At 42.3% G+C, this 18,468-nt stretch overlaps 1 protein-coding gene across 1 annotated transcript in view; it reads left to right on the top strand.

Annotated features, from left to right (window-relative positions):
• PREX2 (phosphatidylinositol-3,4,5-trisphosphate dependent Rac exchange factor 2) overlaps positions 1–18,468 on the top strand; it is a 538,104-nt gene that overhangs the window by 412,136 nt on the left and 107,500 nt on the right. The window contains exons 35-36 of the mRNA XM_073679425.1: positions 4,484–4,598; positions 15,602–15,668. Coding sequence (XP_073535526.1) covers positions 4,484–4,598; positions 15,602–15,668 — 182 coding nt within the window. The remainder of the gene's footprint in view (positions 1–4,483; positions 4,599–15,601; positions 15,669–18,468) is intronic.

Raw genomic sequence — 18,468 nt, 5'->3', positions numbered from 1 at the left:
GGGAGGGGTCCCTAAAAGAACTAAGGACTGGAACAAAAATGGGACACCTCCTAAACAGAAAAGTTGTTGCAGAACAGAAAAAGACAAACTGACAAAAAGGTACTAGAGGTCCCAGAAGGACCAAGCGAACAGAGAAAGGCAAAGAAGCACCTGGCTAGAGAAACAGTCAAACACTGAATTCCAGCACAGCCAAAAGGGCGGAGCTGGAATATAAAGGCAGATGGTTACGTGACCACAAAACACAAGATGGAAAAAAAACAAACAGGAGGGTTCTAACAGCGATTAACCGACGAATGTTGTTAAAAACTGTGTTAGATTTTTTTTGGCTGATGTTCTACACCGGCTGTGTAATCGGCCAAAGCAATCCAACATTGTCTGATATAGTCTGGAATATGATTGAGGCCATTGCCAAATGATTGACCGTTCTACCGAAAAACCATAGTTTGTCAGCCCATTTTCTAATGTTTATGCTGTCGTTACTTCTCTCCTTCTATTCATTACACATCTATGTTGCACCAAGCCTAGCGCACATGTGTCAGGGGGTCAGCAGGGATAGTCAGTTGGATGACAGCTAACATAACATAGCATATGGCCACCTTAAAGGGGTTTTCCCATGAACGAAAGTTGATTGTAATCAATAGATCTTGGAATAATAATAATTTCCACAATTGGGTGTGTTTAAATAAATGGTTCCTGTGCTGAGATAATCTTATAAATGTTCCCCTGTGTAATGGCTGTGTCTGACCGTGTACGGAACATGGTCTGATCATACTACATCTCCTGGGTGAGGGAGGAAGCAAAAGAGTACACAGATATTACAGCATTGGTATCACAGGTGATTCTTTTTGTGAGGTAAAACATCTCCCTGCCTGTTTTTAAGCAATGTTTTACTTCAAAGAAAGAATCAGCTGCAATCCCCTGCTGTAATGTCTGTATGCTCTGTTCCTTCCTCCCCTGTCCAGGAGATGTGGTATGATCAGACCATGTCCCTGTACGGTCAGACACAACCATTACACAGGGGGAACATTTATAAGATTATCTCAGCACAGGAACATTTTATTTAAATACATTCAATTGTGGAAGTTATTATTATTCAAAGATCTATTAATTAAAATGAACTTTTGTTCGTCAGAAAACCCCTTTAATGTTTGACATTGAGCAATCCATAGCAAAGTCAAAGCCCAAATGAGCACAGAGCTGTTAATCTTCCCCAGCTCATTATAAAAAATGCTGAAATAGTTTTCTATAGCTATCAGTCATACAATCCACTAGCTGACTATAGTCCTCCAGAGATCCACCACAATAGTTTCTAGCAAGGAAATTTGATCTCCTGATCTTAATGCAGAATTTTCAAGAAGAATATTAGCTTAAATACATAATTACAGCAATTTTCGCAAAGTTAACATCATGTTTTAGTATCCTTGTAAAACGTATGTTTATTTCTGATTTTTTTTTTCAAATAGATCTATTATCAGAACTGTAGGTTTTCAATGGGACAGCCTTCAAATATCCATTTGTTTCTATCTCATAAGGTTCCACCAGGACTGGTCTTTTGTACACGACAAAAAAATAGAGACTAGTGATGGGGGTACCCGAACCCCAGTGTCCGAGCATGGACCCCGAACACAGACTTCCCCAGGAAGTCTGTGTTACTGTTCGAGTTTGGCACCCCGAACATCAGCTGTTTCCCACACTGTCATCTGTGTGACAGTGCTAGAAACATCGGCGGCTCTGATCAGTGGTAAGATCGTTACCGCTGGTCTGAGAGCTGCGGGTCCCACGCTGTCAGATGACAACATGTGAGCCAGCAGCTGTGACCGGCGGTAAAAAGTTTACTGCCGGTCACAGGTGTCAATTGATGAGAGAGTGCTTCTCTCATCAGCGTACGCCCACTGTCACTGATAAAAGTGCTATATAGCGCCTGTGCTATAAGTAAATGTAAAAAATGAAGTGGGGTCTCTTCTACTTTTGATAACCAGCGCAGACAAAACTGGGCTGTAAACCTCATCTGTCAGCTTTATCATGGCTGGTTATGAAGAATAGAGGGGTCCCACGCCATTTTTTAAATTATTTAAATAAATAGTTTAAAAAAAGGCGTGTAGTCCCCTTCATTTTTGACAACCGACTAAGCTAAGACAGATAGCTGTGGGCTGGTATTCTCAGACTGGTACGGGGCCTCCCCCCCGCCTAAAAATAGCAGCCCGCGGCCACCGCAGAAAAGGCACAACTATCAGATGCTAATTCTGGTGCCTTGCCTGGCTCTTCCCACTTGCACTGGTGCGGTGGCAAGTGGGGAAATAGTTGTGGGGTTGATGTCTGCTGTTTTATGGCCACTGACATCAAGTCCAGGGGTTAGTAATGGATAGGCATCTTTAAGACACCCCCATTACTAACCCCATAGTTAGATTGTAAAAAAAAAATGATTGATGATCCTATGAAAGCGTTCTTCTTACTGAATCTCCAGTTTGTAAAACATTTCATTAAACATTTTTAGGTAATTCTTAATTAATATAAGGAGCCTGTGTTCAGAATCCTCATCTCTTGGCCAGAGTATAAGTGGTCACAAAGAGAAGCTCTCTCTAGAGGAGCTTTCCTGTATAACAAACACATGATGTGAATGGACATGTGTGTGTGTGTGTCTCTGTCTATATCTGTGTCTCTGTGTATGTGGTTTAGCCTAGAATGTATGAACTCTTGTTAGTATATATGTATATGTAAAGACATATGTGTATGTATGTGCTCTGTATACATGTGTGCATGTGCTCTGTGTATACATACATTTATATATGTGTGTGTGTGCTATGTGTGTGTATACATGCGTGTGTGTTATTTGTATGTATACATGCGTGTGTGATATGTGTTTTTATACATATGTGTGTAGCATACTATGTGTGTATGACATACTGTGTGTGTATATGTATAAATCCTGGCAGCGCAGACCAGAGTTCATAGATGTAAATATGTCAGCAATCTCCTAACAAACAAGCAAAATGCTGCTCATTCATCGAGTGATTGGATTATTTATGCCGGAAGAAATCATTGTTCTCAGCAGCACATCGCATAGTGTAAACTGCAGATATGCTGCTGATAACAACATGATACTTTTGGGGGCAGATTGATCTAGTAGTGATTGTTCTGTGCCCATATTCTTCCTCAGCCAGTGTAAAGAGGCCTGGAAACAAGCGCTGGAAGACTTCAATATTGTTGGTCGTACTCATTTAGCAGTCTGAACTAAGCACATGTAAATGCAGCCAAAATCTTTGAGTGTGATGGTGCAATATGTGAGCATTTAGGACCCTACTTTAAACTCTTGCCCAGGGCCCCACTTTGTCTAAAACCGGTGCCTGGCTCTACGTCAGGTTTTACATGTGGCCCAGCATGCTCCCATGTCATCATATGCTTAGGCCTATATAAGTCTCACCAAACACACACTTATGTCATGGTATTAAGACTCTTGGTTCTGTGCGTTTTACTGGGCACCATTACCTGCTCCTGCCTTGCCTCTGCCTGCATTGTCTTCGACTTTCCTTCATCCTATCCACATGCGGCCTCCACTGCTTCAAATACTTGCTCCATATGTGCTTTCCTGTGTCCTGTATACCTGCGGCATCCGTTGCTCCAATGCCTCGCTCCATATGTGCCTTCCTGCTACTCCATCAACTCTTGGGATCCATGTGCCCACCTGGATCCACCTCACAAAGTGAGCCCTAACGTCAGGATTTCTTTAGTATTGCTTAGGTGATAATTCCATCATCTGTACAATGCTAAGGAAATCCTGAAAACATGGTCTGCTGGTGGCTCTTAAGAACTGGAGTTGAGGAACACTGTTCTAAAGCATAGAGCTTACTAGAGGCTCACACTCCTTACCTAGGTAACCAGCCACTCTGGGACCCTAGGGAAGCCGGTAGCCTTGGCCGCAAACTTTGAAAGAAGACTAATTATTCTCTTTTGTTGAACAACAGGATCTGAACAGATCATTTTTCTTGTGTAATGCACATCTATGACAAGAGGCTGGTACAGGTTAGGCATAAGGAGAACCATCTTGTTTAATGTCGTTCAAACAGTTTTACAAGGATGTTAAAACATGTTGTGAGCCTTAAATACCTAAACTTGCCCCAATAGGACTTATTACAAAGGGTTGTTAAAGGTGTGTGAACTTTGTGAAAAAAACCCTGTAACGATAGTTTATATGGCTGGACCCAGTATAGTGTATGCGGCAAGTGATATAAAATGATAAATCATCATCTTTATTATTAGCCATCTCTGGACATTACATACTCTAGAACATTTCATTTATAAGTTGCCTATAGATGTTCTCCTATTTCTTGCTTTTTATGTCTATTCTTTTAATGATCCCGACAATTGATGGCTGCTCATCTTAAAAATCACTCCGAGACTATAAAATCAGAATAGCATGAGACTGTGCAATGTTCCAGGCTAAAATGGAGATAAAAAATAAGAGCAATATCTCTTCCTATTTCAGCTCTGGAGAGTATGGACGGCTATTATTACAAGGATAATGTCTCTATTGAAGAATTTCAGGCCCAGATTAATGCTGCTTCACTCGAGAAAGTTAAACAGTACAATCAGAAGCTAAGGTGAGTCCTTCAGTGATTTACGCTCATCTGCAGCCATTCATGTCTTTTGCTTCTTCTGACTCCTTAAGTTGATGATGAAAGATGTTTCAGCTTTACTAACCGGTAGTAAATGGAAAGCGACCCTGTAATTTAGCAGCCCCATAACATTACACTAGAGAGACATTCTGAAATAACTCGGACCTGTCTATCTCAACCTCCAATTGCAGTTATTTGGCTGTAGTCAATCAGTTCTCAAATACTGCATCTCAGTTCACATTTACTGGAACAGGGGCTGAGCTGCAGTACCCAAGAATAGCCACTACATAGCGCATGGCGCTCTGGTATTCCTTTACCATATACTGTATTTTTTTAAGCCGTGGCATCCAGTCTCAGCTGAGTGGGAGAGCTGGGTGTCAGACTTTTACCAATATTATATGGAGGATCTATCCTAATGATGGCATATTAAAGGAATTGTCCAGCCTTAGAGTACAAGACTGCAGTCACTCTATGTGACTGCAGACTTGTGAATCTTCACAGTGAGCGCACTTCAACATGTCAGGATCCTCCACTGTTGGTGACTGGAGCTGAGTGCGGGTGACTGAACATATGTGATTTGCATACATGCGGTCACGTGCTGACTAGACGTGTGCGGCCTCTCTCAATGCAAGTGCATTGAGCAAGAATGGACACGTCTAGTTGGTATGTGACCGGAAGGATGCAAATCACATGACCGCCCTCTCACGGTGTCGGCACCAGAGAATCCTCACAGCACACAGTCCGCTCACTGTGAGGATTCATATGTCTGCAGTCACATAAAGTGACTGCAGACTTATATCCTAAGGCCAAACAACCCCTATAATTTCTCAGTTTCAGACAACTCATTTTAAGCTTTTACAGATAAACATTTTCCACAACTATCCAAATAAATTCTGCCACAAGTATATACACTCTAGCATATGGATTTACTGGGACATCACTGGCAATGCTACCATGCATCAAGCCAACAATCTGTACAGAGCATTCTGCCCATCTGCCACTTACCTGTAGTTTTAAGTAACACTTTTATGAAGATGAAAAACTGAACATTTTTTATTTTAAGATGTATTCTGAGAATGGATAAAATTTGACCAAGAGGGTAAAATGGACTAAATTAATAAAACTTATTGTTCCAGTGCTGCCTCTCTACATGTCACGGTTTGCCTGCCTGCAGCGTTAATGAGACGTAGGCCACTGCAGCCTAGCACTGGCCATGGTGGGGACATGTGCAAGATGTCCATGATGGGTTATCCAGTATATATCCAACTACACAGCACCGCAAACTACACAAATAATGACAGGTGCTTGTAAACAATGTGTCCAGGACTTGGAAAAAAAAATGTCAGCTTTTTTTCCTGAGGCAGTGCTCCATTTGCTAATGGCTAATTCTGGTATTGAAGCTCAGTCCCATTTAATGGAATGAGGATGAGCTGCAGGAACAGATACAGCCATAGACAAAAGTGTGCATTTTCTTAGAGAGGCCGGAATCTTTTGTAATCCTAGGAAATCCCTTTAAAGGGAATCTGTCACCCCCTGGGAGTTATCAGACCTCTACTATGGCCAAACAGGGTATAGAAAAGTAAATCTATACATACCTGTATGGCCCATAGTAGAGGTTTGATTGCAGATAAAAGTAGTTTCATCATTTTGGTTTTCAACAGGCTTGGCGTCCAGGGGACGCCAAGCAATGCCCACCTATCTGATTATTATTTCCCTAAATCGCAGCCTATCAGCCTAGTTACCATTTTACCTCCCTCCCCCGCACGTCACAGGGCGCTATGATGTGCGCTATCCTTCCTCACCTCCCGGCGCATGCGCAAAGCGCTGCTCTTCTAGTTCGCGCTTTGTTTCCTCCCGGCCGGGTTTGTATGAGCGCAGTGCCGCAGAAAACCTTCTTGTTATGCGCTGGGAGTCACTGGAGTGGAAGTCACAGTGACTCCCGGCGCCTGCGCAATACAGCACTGCGGCATACAATACATAGAAACCCGGCCGGGAGGAAACAAAGCACGATCTAGAATTTGCGCATACGACGGGAGGTGAGGAAGGAAAGCGCACATCATAGCGCCCTGTGACGTGCGGTGGAGGGAAAATGGTTACTAGGCTGATAGGCGGCGATTTAGGGGAGTAATAATCAGATAGGCGGGCATGGCTTGGCATCCCCCGGACGCCAAGCCTGTTGAAAACCAAAAAGATAAAACTATTTTTCTCTGCAATCAGACCTCTACCATGGGCCATACAGGTATGTATAGATTTACTTTTCTATCACCTGTATGCCCATAGTAGCGGTCTGATATCTCCCAGAGGGGTGACAGATTCCATTTAAAGAGGTCTAAAGGAATTTCCTGGCATTAGAAAATGTTCCTGCCTCACTGGGAGTTTTTGCTCTTATTTTATTCTGGCTGCTCACCTGAGTAATCAGGTTGTTTTTTTGTTTTTTTTTCTTTAAATCTGCCATACAATTCTGACTATATGAGCCTTTTTATTTAGTGTAAGTTTTTATAGTCTTTACAAAAAGGGCAATGATCATCGAGTACCGTAATTATTTAGAGCAGCCTAAAAACACGTCTCCAGAGAATCCTGGGAGCCACATCTCCTTGTTAAAGAAGTTGTCCGACCTTAGAGTAGAAGTCTGCAGTCACTCTATATTATTGTAGACTTGTGAACTCCCACAACGTGCACTGTGAGGATTCTCCTGTGCTAACACTCGAGCAGGAGGTCATGTGACTGCAAATATGCGATTTGCATACTTTTGGCTGCATTCCAACTAGACGTGTCCAGCCTTGCTCAATTCACTTATTGAGTGAGGCCACGCACGTCTGGTTTTCACACGACCGAATGTATGCAAATCGCATACTTGTGGTAACGCGCCCGCTGAACTCGGCGCCGGTACCAGAGAATCCTGACCGTGCGTGTTGTCAAGATTCAGAAGTCTGCAATCATAGAGAGTGATTGCAGACTTGTATCCTAAGGCCGCACAACCCCTTTGAAGTCCATAAAAATTAGTTCTGAATAAAACAGCCCATAGCTGTAGAATCGTATGACGGATTTAAAGATGACAACAATTAAAATACTCAGCAAAGCAGGGGAGTAAAATAAGAGCACAATATGGCCACTTTTGACCTGGTAGCTGGCCTCTTTAATGTTTTATTACTTTTAACTTTTTTACATTTTTTTAGTTATAATGCTGTAAAATAATGGACACTAGCAAGCTTCTCTTTAAGATTTTTTTTGAGTGGTCCCAGTGGGCTTCAATCTCCTAGAATAGGCCGTGGTTAAGCTTCTGGTAAGGATTAAACATTAATGATTAATGAGAACTGAACATAGTGTGAACATTCTTAATGAAATGCATAAGCCTACAAGAGGGGAGCTGTCCCCCAGTGCTCTGAATGTGACGCCGGCTTCTATACTCCTAAATAGGCCCCATGAGAACCTCGAAATGCACGTCAAGGATGTTGCTCTTCTGATTAACTATACATTCTGGAGATAAATGAACATCTTTGGAGTTTGTGAAAAACAATAAAAATGATTCTTCTAAATTAAAAGCCGAAGTGGAGGAAATCTTTACAATTAATTTACTTATTACTCCCGAAAGTAATCCGTTTAATGCGCTCTGAATGAAATTATAAAATCCATGGATTCACTTTGTCTTAATAAAATGCCAGTGGGAGCAGTAAATAGATGAGGGACATTTACTGTATGTATTTATACATAGCACAGAGTACTTTATGACATGTAGTCTTTCCAAGAATATATCAGAGATCTGTCTTGGTAAAGATTTATAGCTCTGAATAGAGAATATTCCTGGGTTCTGTAGTAAACTGAAAAACATAGCGTACCGTATTTTTCGGACTATAAGACGCACCGGACCATAAGGCGCACCTAGGTTTTAGAGGAGGAAAATAAAAAAATAAAAATTTAAGCAAAAAATGTCGTCATGATGCACTTTTAAGGGGGAGGGGGTCTTCAGCTGACACTGGTATAGGGGTAATATCCCCCAATTCTGACAATATCCCCCATCCTGGTATATATGCCCCCCCTTCCTTTTATACGTGGTCCCCATCCCCATCCTGGTATGTCTGGCATCCCTCCATCCTGGTATGCATGACACCCCTCATCCTTATCCTGGTATGCATGGCACCCCTCATCCCTGTCCTGGTATGCATGGCACCCCTCATCCCTGTCCTGGTATGCATGGCACCCCTCATCCCTGTCCTGGTATGCATGGCACCCCTCATCCCTGTCCTGGTATGCATGGCACCCTTCATCCCTGTCCTGGTATGCATGGCACCCCTCATCCCTGTCCTGGTATGCATGGCACCCCTCATCCCTGTCCTGGTATGCATGGAACCCCTCATCCCTGTCCTGGTATGCATGGCACCCCTCATCCCTGTCCTGGTATGCATGGCACCCCTCATCCCTGTCCTGGAATGCATGGCACCCCTCATCCCTGTCCTGGTATGCATGGCTCCCCTAATCCCTGTCCTGGTATGCATGGCACCCCTAATCCCTGTCCTGGTATGCATGGCACCCCTAATCCTTGTCCTGGTATGCATGGCACCCATCATCCCTGTCCTGGTATGCATGGCACCCCTCATAGCTGTCCTGGTATACATGGCACTCCTAATCCCTGTCCTGGTATGCATGGCACCCCTAATCCCTGTCCTGGTATGCATGGCACCCCTAATCCCTGTCCTGGTATGCATGGCACCCCTAATCCCTGTCCTGGTATGCATGGCACCCCTAATCCCTGTCCTAGTATGCATGGTCCCCCTAATCCCCATCATGCTGCACATTAAAAAAAAATAAACACTCCTACTCACCTTTCTTCTCTCTCCTCCAGCGCTGCGTCCGGTCTGCCTGCACTGATCTCTCCATGTGAGCCGCGCATGACGTCACATGGAGAGATCAGCTGCCGGAAGTCACTGCTCCCCACACGCCGGGACTGTGTGCGCGGAGAGCAGTGACTTCACTCTCCTTCATAGCCGGCACACAGTGCGTGGAGAGACGTTGAATATTCATACCCCTTAACAGCGGGCACAGGAGATAGCCGGCAGCAGCAGCCGCAGCGCGGCTACACTGTATACCGCTATTAAGGAGCATGAACATTCAGTGCTCCCCACGCCCAACATTCGGACTATAAGACGCACCCCCCATTTTCCTCCAAAATTTTGGAGACGAAAAGTGCGTCTTATAGTCCGAAAAATATGGTAATTCATGAATATGAAATATAGGAAGAACTGTCGGTATCACAGCATCAAACCTGGTTTATGTTCTTATGCCTAGTAATTTGTGACTGGGTTGTATGGGTACAGGTTTACATCTGATTCATCATTTATGGGAGGGTTTTTAAGTCACTTCTTTTTTTGTTCTGTGGCATTCATTAACGCTTTTGGGCACAAAACACTTCAAAATGCATAAGTAGAAAGTTGTACGTCCCTCTAAAATGATGCAAAAAATGTGCTAGTTTCAGGTGTAGATAAAATCATTGCAAAGAGGGACTGGAGTTCTTTTGTGCCAAAGCTGAGCAACCTCAAGTGGAAAAAACATGAAAAACTAGACAAAAAAGGTGGAAATGCAAAAAATGAATTAGGACCATAACCTTTATATTTTTTTACACTTACAAATTGAATTATAGAATGTACCTGTTCATTCTATAAACTGGTGGAATGTAAGTGGGTATGTGTTCTTGGTGACTTTTTGGATTACTCCATAATTAGGGTGCTTTCACATTGCATTCTGTGTCCCCATTGGAGCATGAGTCTGAGATCCTCCACAAAACGGGGTCTGGATGTATGCGCTGATGGGGGCCATAGACTGCAATGGTGATGGCAGAGCGAACGTGCACTCTTCTGTGCATTTTTTTCAGGAGTGTACGCCCACAGGAGGTAGGTTACTGCATCTGAATGTCTGCCTCCTGTAGGCGTACACTCCTGAAAAAAGTGCACGGAAGAGTGCACGTTCGCTCTGCCATCACCATTGCAGTCTATGGCCCCGCCCACAACATACATCCAGACCCCGTTTTGCGGAGGATTTCGGACTTATGCCCCGACGGGAAACACACAATGCAATGTGAATGTGGCCTTACCGATCTCAGTGACATTTTGGACTACTTCATGAGCACCATTGAAGACACTTATCTAACAAAAGTGAACAATCTGATCAACAGTCAAATGTTTATTTTCTGCTCATAGGTCACTACTAGAGATGAGAATATATATTCGAGGGAAATTGAATTCTACTCATACAGTTATATGAAAAAGTTTGGGCACCCCTATTAATCTTAAGCTTAATGTTTTATAAAAATTGGTGTTTTTGCAACAGCTATTTCAGTTTGATATATGTAATAACTGCTGGACACAGTAATGTTTCTGCCTTGAATTTAGGTTTATGGTACTAACAGAAAATGTGCAATCTGCATTCAAACAAAATTTGACAGGTGCATAAGTATGGGCACCCTTATCATTTTCTTTTTTTAAATTCTCCTACCTACTTTTTACTGACTTACTAAAGCACTTTTTTTTGTTTTGTAACCTCATTGAGCTTTGAACTTCATAGCCAGGTGTATGCAATCATGAGAAAAGCTACTTAAAGAGGCCACTTGCAAGTTGTTCTCCTGTTTGAATCTCCTCTGAAAAGTGGCATCATGAGCTCCTCAAAACAACTGTCAAATGATCTGAAAACAAAGATTATTCAACATAGTTGTTCAGGGGAAGGATACAAAAAGCTGTCTCAGCGATTTAACCTGTCAGTTTCCACTGTGAGGAACATAGTAAGGAAATGGAAGAACACAGGGACAGTTCTTGTTAAGGCCAGAAGTGGCAGGTCAATAAAAACATCAGAAAGGTGTTAGAACCTTGCTGTTAGTTTTTTTTTCCTTTGCTGGTCACATGACCTTGTTGGCCTATTTAATCCTGCTCCGCCCTTCTGGCTTTGCTGGACTTCATTGTATATCTACTTTCTAGCTAGCCTGTGCTCTGTATCTAACTCTGTTAGTTTGCTTGGTCTACGGACCTCTATGTTCTATCTATTTTGTTTGTTCGTCTGTCTGCTACTATTTCTGTTAGGAGGTGTCCCATATTCCTCCCAGTCCTTAGTACTTGTAGGGATTCCCTCCCCACATCTATAGGTCTTCGTACAGACTAGATTAGGACTTTAGCAGGTCTGATCGCAGGATCAGGTCCCCTGTTACATCGTAGGGATTCAGCTGAGTTCTATCGTAGGGACAGATCTCCTCTCTTTCCTTAGCTTTGGTAGCAGAACATAACAAAAGGCAGAGAAGAAGAATGGTGAGATCAGTCAAGGACAATCCTCAGACCACCTCCAGAGAGCTGCAGCATCAACTTGCTGCAGATTGTGTCACTGTGCATCGGTCAACTATACAATGCACTTTGCACAAGGAGAAGCTGTATGGGAGAGTGATGCGAAAGAAGCCGTTTCTGCAAGCACGCCACAACAGAGTCGGCTGAGGTATGTAAAAGCACATTTGGAGAAGCCAATTTCTTTTTGGAAGAAGGTCCTGTGGACTGATGAAACCAAGATTGAGTTGTTTGGTCATACAAAAAGGCGTTATGCATGGCGGCAAAAAAACACAGCATTCCAAGAAAAACACTTGCTACCCAGAGTAAAATTTGGTGGAGGTTCCATCATGCTTTGGGGCTGTGAGGCCAATGCCGGCACCGGGAATCTTGTTAAAGTTGAGGGACGCATGGATTTCACTCAGTATCAGCAGATTCTTGACAATAATGTTCAAGAATCAGTGACAAAGTTGAAGTTACGCAGGGGATGGATCTTTCAGCAAGACAATGATCCAAAACACCGCTCCAAATCTACTCAGGCATTCATGCAGAGGAACAATTACAATGTTTTGGAATGGCCATCCCAGTCCCCAGACCTGAATATCATTGAACATCTGTGGGATCATTTGAAGAGGGCTGTCCATGCTCGGCGACCATCAAACTTAACTGAACTGGAATTGTTTTGTAAAGAGGAATGGTCAAAAATACCTTCATCCAGGATCCAGGAACTCATTAAAAGCTACAGGTAGCGACTAGTGGCTGTTATTTTTGCAAAAGGAGGATCTACTAAATATTAATGTCACTTTTCTGGTGAGGTGCCCATACTTATGCACCTGTCAAATTTTATTTGAATGCAAATTGCACATTTTCTGTTAGTACAATAAACCTCATTTCAAGGCAGAAACATTACTGTGTCCAACAGTTATTACATATATCAAACTGAAATAGCTGTTGCAAAAACACCAATTTTTATAAAACTTTAAGCTTAAGATTAATAGGGGTGCCCAAACTTTTTCATATAACTGTATATTCCAAAAATCTTCGTTGCACAATTTTTTCAGTAAAATGGCAGATGCTTGCCACTATTTTTCTGATCCATAAACACCTATCAAAAGGTTAAAAAATGTAAAAAAAAAAAAGCAGTTCTCACCTTATCAATCACTGCTCTGGCCCCTGCGCTCCTCACCGTCATCCTTCCGGTCCTCGTTGCATTTTCTTACTGTCGCCAAGATCGCTGAGATCCCAAGTTCACAGTGCACCATATGACGTTATGACTCTGTGGACTTCCACGTGCTTGCGCAGAACCTTCGCAGGGCTCATCAAAGACTGAAGTACTAACTTGGCGTAAGAGGTGGGGATTTCAGTACTCGTAGGGATGATGAGATCATGCGACAAGGACCGGACGTGTGATGATGACGAGCAGAGGGGCCAATGGGGTGAGCATTAAGGTGAGTATAAATATTTTTAAAATATTTTTTACTTCTTATGTTTATGTAATATGGTGCATTAAATTTGTGGAGAATAACTTCTCTGCGAATCAGATTTCCAGGGAAAATTGGCATGAACAGGCAAAATCAAATTTTGCCTGATCCGCTCATGTCTAGTCATTGCCAGGATCGTAGGCATAGGAGATGATGTGGGACCTGGCAAGTTAAGGTCAGACATCAAGTCTCAGTAGAGGATCAATTAGTAATCATGGTGGAAAATGTAAGAAGTGAGTTAACCAGACAATAGGAAATTGAATGCAAATCATTGAGAAGAGAGAAGAAAATATACTGGCATAGTGAAGAATGAGGTAATCGTGCATTTGTCATGTCCTCATTTAGCTACACTAGGTGGACCTGGTGGACACCTGGTAATTATGCCAAGCCAGGCTGTGAGAATCCAGAGGGTAACCGCTCTTTTAACTTTTCTCCCCATTTCTGAATCCTTTTTGAACTGTTGTCTCTAAAAGGAGGTAGCGAGGGAGGCTGTTCCGGTCTCATGCTGGTTGTATTTCAGGCAGAATAAATCTCCTGTCAGGTTTCCATTAATCTATTCTATTCTTTTACTATTATAGAAACACTTTGAAAACCTTGCTTCCTATTCACTAGTCGATATTGGCATGAAGCCAGCATTTCCATTAGGAATTTCTCATAAAATGTGATTAACCCGGCAGCATATGCTTCTTGTAATTAAGTGAAGTGCATAGAAATGTATTCTCTGTCTATGATGTGTCCTATTGTAAAAAATATCTGGGATAGTGTGCAAGGGGTGAACATTTTGATTTAAAACTATAACACCGCAATCATTTGTTGTTTAAAGAGAATCTGTCGCCAGGTTTTTTTTACAGTGTAATCTACGAGCAGCATAACATAGGGACAAAGACCTAGATTCCAGCAATGTGTCACTTGCTGGTCTGTATACGGTCATATTTCTAGAATCACTATTTTTTCTGCTGCAGATCTACTAGTTCTCTAAATGCTGAGCTCTGTATACCCCGCCCACACCACTGATTGGCAACTTTCTGTATACACTGTGCATAGGCAGAAAGCGGCCAATCATTGGTGGAGGCAGGGTTACTCCGATCAGGAGGACTACATGGCATGAGACAATTAATGCTCTAGTGATAATCTCCTACTTAAAAAAGCACTTATTTTAAGTGACATACCACTGGAATCAGGGCCTCTGACCCTATGTCATGCTGCTCTCAGATTAGATAGCAAAAACTGCTGATAGATTCCATTTAAAAGCATATTAGTATATGAGTGTCAGTGGTGATCTCATGTGAAGTGTTAAGAACTGTAAGTAAGGAGAAATCTAGTCGAAAATCATCTTCTGATGTGTCATAACTACAAATGACAAAATTACATGCCAGCTCTTAAAGAATTATGCAAAATACTTTAACACTTTTGTTATGAATGGAAAAAATCTGCCAATATAATCTATACAACAGCCATTAAAATCAATACAAAAAAAAACAAATACATTTTAATTGAGGGCTAATAGTGCACAATTTTTGTGTTATTTTTTTCCTGATGCTCCCCTGAGTGGCTTAAGTGGCTGAGTAGCTTAGATATCCATGATTACGACCACGAACAACTAAGTAACTGTCACTATATGAATGGTCGTAACCATAGATACCTGAGCTACTGCAATGCCCTGAACATAGGGTAAGGGACATAGCGAATCAGAAGAAGTATACTACATTACTAATTGGAGGTATTTGCTAATATTATTGTTATTATTACTCCTACTACATATTGGGATAGGATCTTGGAGTTGGCAATACCCCTTTAAGGAAGAGAGACCAGCTCCTTGACAGACCTGTTGCCTTGCAGCACTGGGATTCTAAGTTCCATTTTGACCAAGGACAATAACTGCATGAAGTTTGTATGTTCTCTCTGTATTTTGGGTTGTTAATCCCGAGGTATAACTAAAAAAAAGGTGGTAAGGCAAGTGCCTAGGGTGCTGGATGCCAGGTAGTGGAAACAAGCTACTCTGCTTTATAAAGGTGATTTAGTCACAGGGACATAGAAACAACAACCAGCATCTTAACCCCAGGTATGGGAATATTTAACTGTGGCCTTGGACTCACTACTCCAGCTTTATATCACTATTACAGTAGCACAAACCTGTCCACCTGTAACTTTCTGAGTTGTCTCAATAAAAAATATATATTCATGTCAAATGTGTATTTATTTCTTTTTCCAGAGCCTTTTACTTGGATAAAACAAATCTGCCTCCAAATACAACATCGAAAGCTGCATACATTGATAAGGTAAATCATTAATGTTGCTAAGGAGAACATTTACATATCCCAGTTTAGAGTAATGACATGATAAAAAAGTCATATATATGCAAAGCTCAATGTAATACCGATATTAAAAACCTGTCTAAAGCCGCGCAATTTGTTCCATTCTATTGAATAAATGTGTCAGGCTCCTGAAATCAATTGTTTAAGCATGCTTGAGCGATGTTCTGCTTTCATGGTTGGTAGGGAACCAAAAGTAAGTCAGCATGACTGGTAAATGTAATCCACAGTGGCCTAATGCATAATAAATATGGAGGACATTTCTATAGTAATGGGAAACTTACACAAATATAATGTGAGTGATTTCCATTTTTTTTTACCCAATGTATTTTGCCTTATGGCAACACAAAAATACACGTAGTGGTCATCTTATTAGGCATTCTTGCCTAATCAACAAAATAACTAATTAATCGTGTTTTTTTAACTTAAAGGGGTATTCCCAACTCCCAAGATACTATCCCAATATGTAGAAGGTATAATAATATTAGCAAATACTTCCTTTTTGTGATTCGCTGTGTCTCTTTCCTCATGTGCAGACATTGCAGGACCTTAGGTATCTATGGTTACGACCACAAACAATTAGAGTGGGTATGGAAAGTATTCAGACCCCTTTCAATTTTTCACTTTGTTTCGTTGCAGCCATTTGGTAAATTTTAAAAAGTTATTTTTTTTTCTCATTAAAGTACACTCTGCACCCCATCTTGACTGAAACAAAACAGAAATGTAGAAATTTTTGCAAATTTATTAAAAAAGAAAAACTGAAATATCACATGTGCATAAGTATTCAGACCCTTTGCTCAGTATTGAGTAGAAGCACCCTTTTGAGCTAGTACAGCCATGAGTCTTCTTGGGAATGATGCAACAAGTTTTTCACACCTGGATTTGGGGATCCTCTGCCATTCTTCCTTGCAGATCCTCTCCAGTTCAATCAGGTTGGATGGTGAATGTTGGTGGACAGCCATTTTCAGATGTCTCCAGAGATGCTCAATTGGGTTTAGGTCAGGGCTCTGGCTGGGCCAGTCAAGAATGGCCACTTCTTTGTTATTTTAGCTGTGTGCTTAGGGTCATTGTCTTGTTGGAAGGTGAACCTTCGGCTAAGTCTGAGATCCAGAGCACTCTGGAAGAGGTTTTCATGCAGGATATCTCTGTACTTGGCCGCATTCATGTTTCCTTCAATTGCAAGCAATTGTCCGGTCCCTGCAGCTGAAAAACACCCCCATAGCATGATGCTGCCACCACCATGTTTCACTGTTGGGATTGTATTGGGCTGGTGATGAGCAGTGCCTGATTTTCTCCACACATATCGCTTAGAATTATCACCAAAAAGTTCCATCTTCGTCTCATCAGACCAGAGAATCTTATTTCTCATAGTCTGGGAGTCCTTCATGTGTTTTTGAGCAAACTCCATGCGGGCTTTCATATGTCTTGCACTGAGGAGAGGCTTCCATCGGGCCACTCTGCCATAAAGGCCCAATTGGTGGAGGGCTGCAGTGATAGTTGATTATGTGGAATTTTCTCCCATCTCCCTAGTGCATTTCTGGAGCTCAGCCACAGTTATCTTGGGGTTCTTGGTTCTTCTTTACCTCTCTCACCAAGGCTCTTCTCCCACGATTGCTCAGTTTGGCTGGATGGCCAAGTCTAGGAAGATTTCTGGTGGTCCCAAACTTCTTCCATTTAAGGATTATGGAGGCCACTGTGCTCTTAGGAACCTTGAGTAATTCAGAAATTCTTTTGTAACCTTGGCTAGATCTATGCCTTGCCACAATTCTGTCTCTGAGCTTCTTGAGCAGTTCCTTTGAGCTCATGATTCTCATTTAGTCTGACATGCACTGTGAGCTGTGAGGTCTTATATAGACAGGTGTGTGCCTTTCCAAATCAAGTCCTATCAGTTTAATTAAACACAGCTGGACTCCAATGAAGGAGTAGAACCATCTCAGTGATGATCACAAGGAAATGGACAGCATGTGACTTAAATATGAGTGTCTGAGCAAAGGGTCTGAATACTTATGACCATGTGATATTTCAGTTTTTCTTTTTTAATAAATTTGCAAAAATTTCTACATTTCTGTTTTTTTTCAGTCAAGATGGGATGCCGAGTGTACTTTAATGAGAGAAAAAAGAACTTTTTAGAATTTACCAAATGGCTGCAATGAAACAGAGTGAAAAATTTAAAGGGGTCTGAATACTTTCCGTACCCACTGTAGCTAACTAACTGTCACTATATAAGTGGTCAGAACTGTAGTAGAAGCAAGAAAGCCTTCAGAAGAATTCTTGCAGGATGTGTCAAAGATGAGGAGAGATTGCCATCTGCTGGTCAGACACAATCAAACTGAACCAAGATGTGTTAGGAAAGTTGAAGGGGGGGCATATTTAGCGCTGGACCCGGTCAGGTGACTTCCAGAAAGGATTTCCTGAATATAAAAGTCCAGCGCGCCAAGCCTGAGGTAGGATTGGCGCCAAGCTGCAGAGAGGAGCAGATGCACTCCTGGCATGCTGAGAAGCCCATCGTGGCATGCTAAGCCAGAGGCCTGCGATACATAACAGCCAGACACCGGTGGATGAATTCCGGATTCCCCACAGAGGTTCCCCAAGTCCTGCGCCTGCTGAGGAGAGTCGGGACCTGTTTACGGTGTGAGTGAGTTCACAGGACCCGACGTCGCCCACCAACAGACGAGGTCTGGATCCCCCTACCCAAGGCTTGAGAGACTGCCTCCAACGGCCAAGCTGAGAGGAGCTGGGAGAGGGCTGCGCCAGGAAAGTCACGCCA

This window comes from Phyllobates terribilis, unplaced genomic scaffold (assembly GCF_046119375.1).
Source record: "Phyllobates terribilis strain yellow unplaced genomic scaffold, ASM4611937v1 Scaffold_4__5_contigs__length_816908805, whole genome shotgun sequence".
In the NCBI taxonomy this organism is placed as follows: Eukaryota; Metazoa; Chordata; class Amphibia; order Anura; family Dendrobatidae; genus Phyllobates; species Phyllobates terribilis.
The sequence above is the reverse complement of the archived record's forward strand: the minus strand, read 5'-3'. Positions and strand labels throughout refer to the sequence as shown.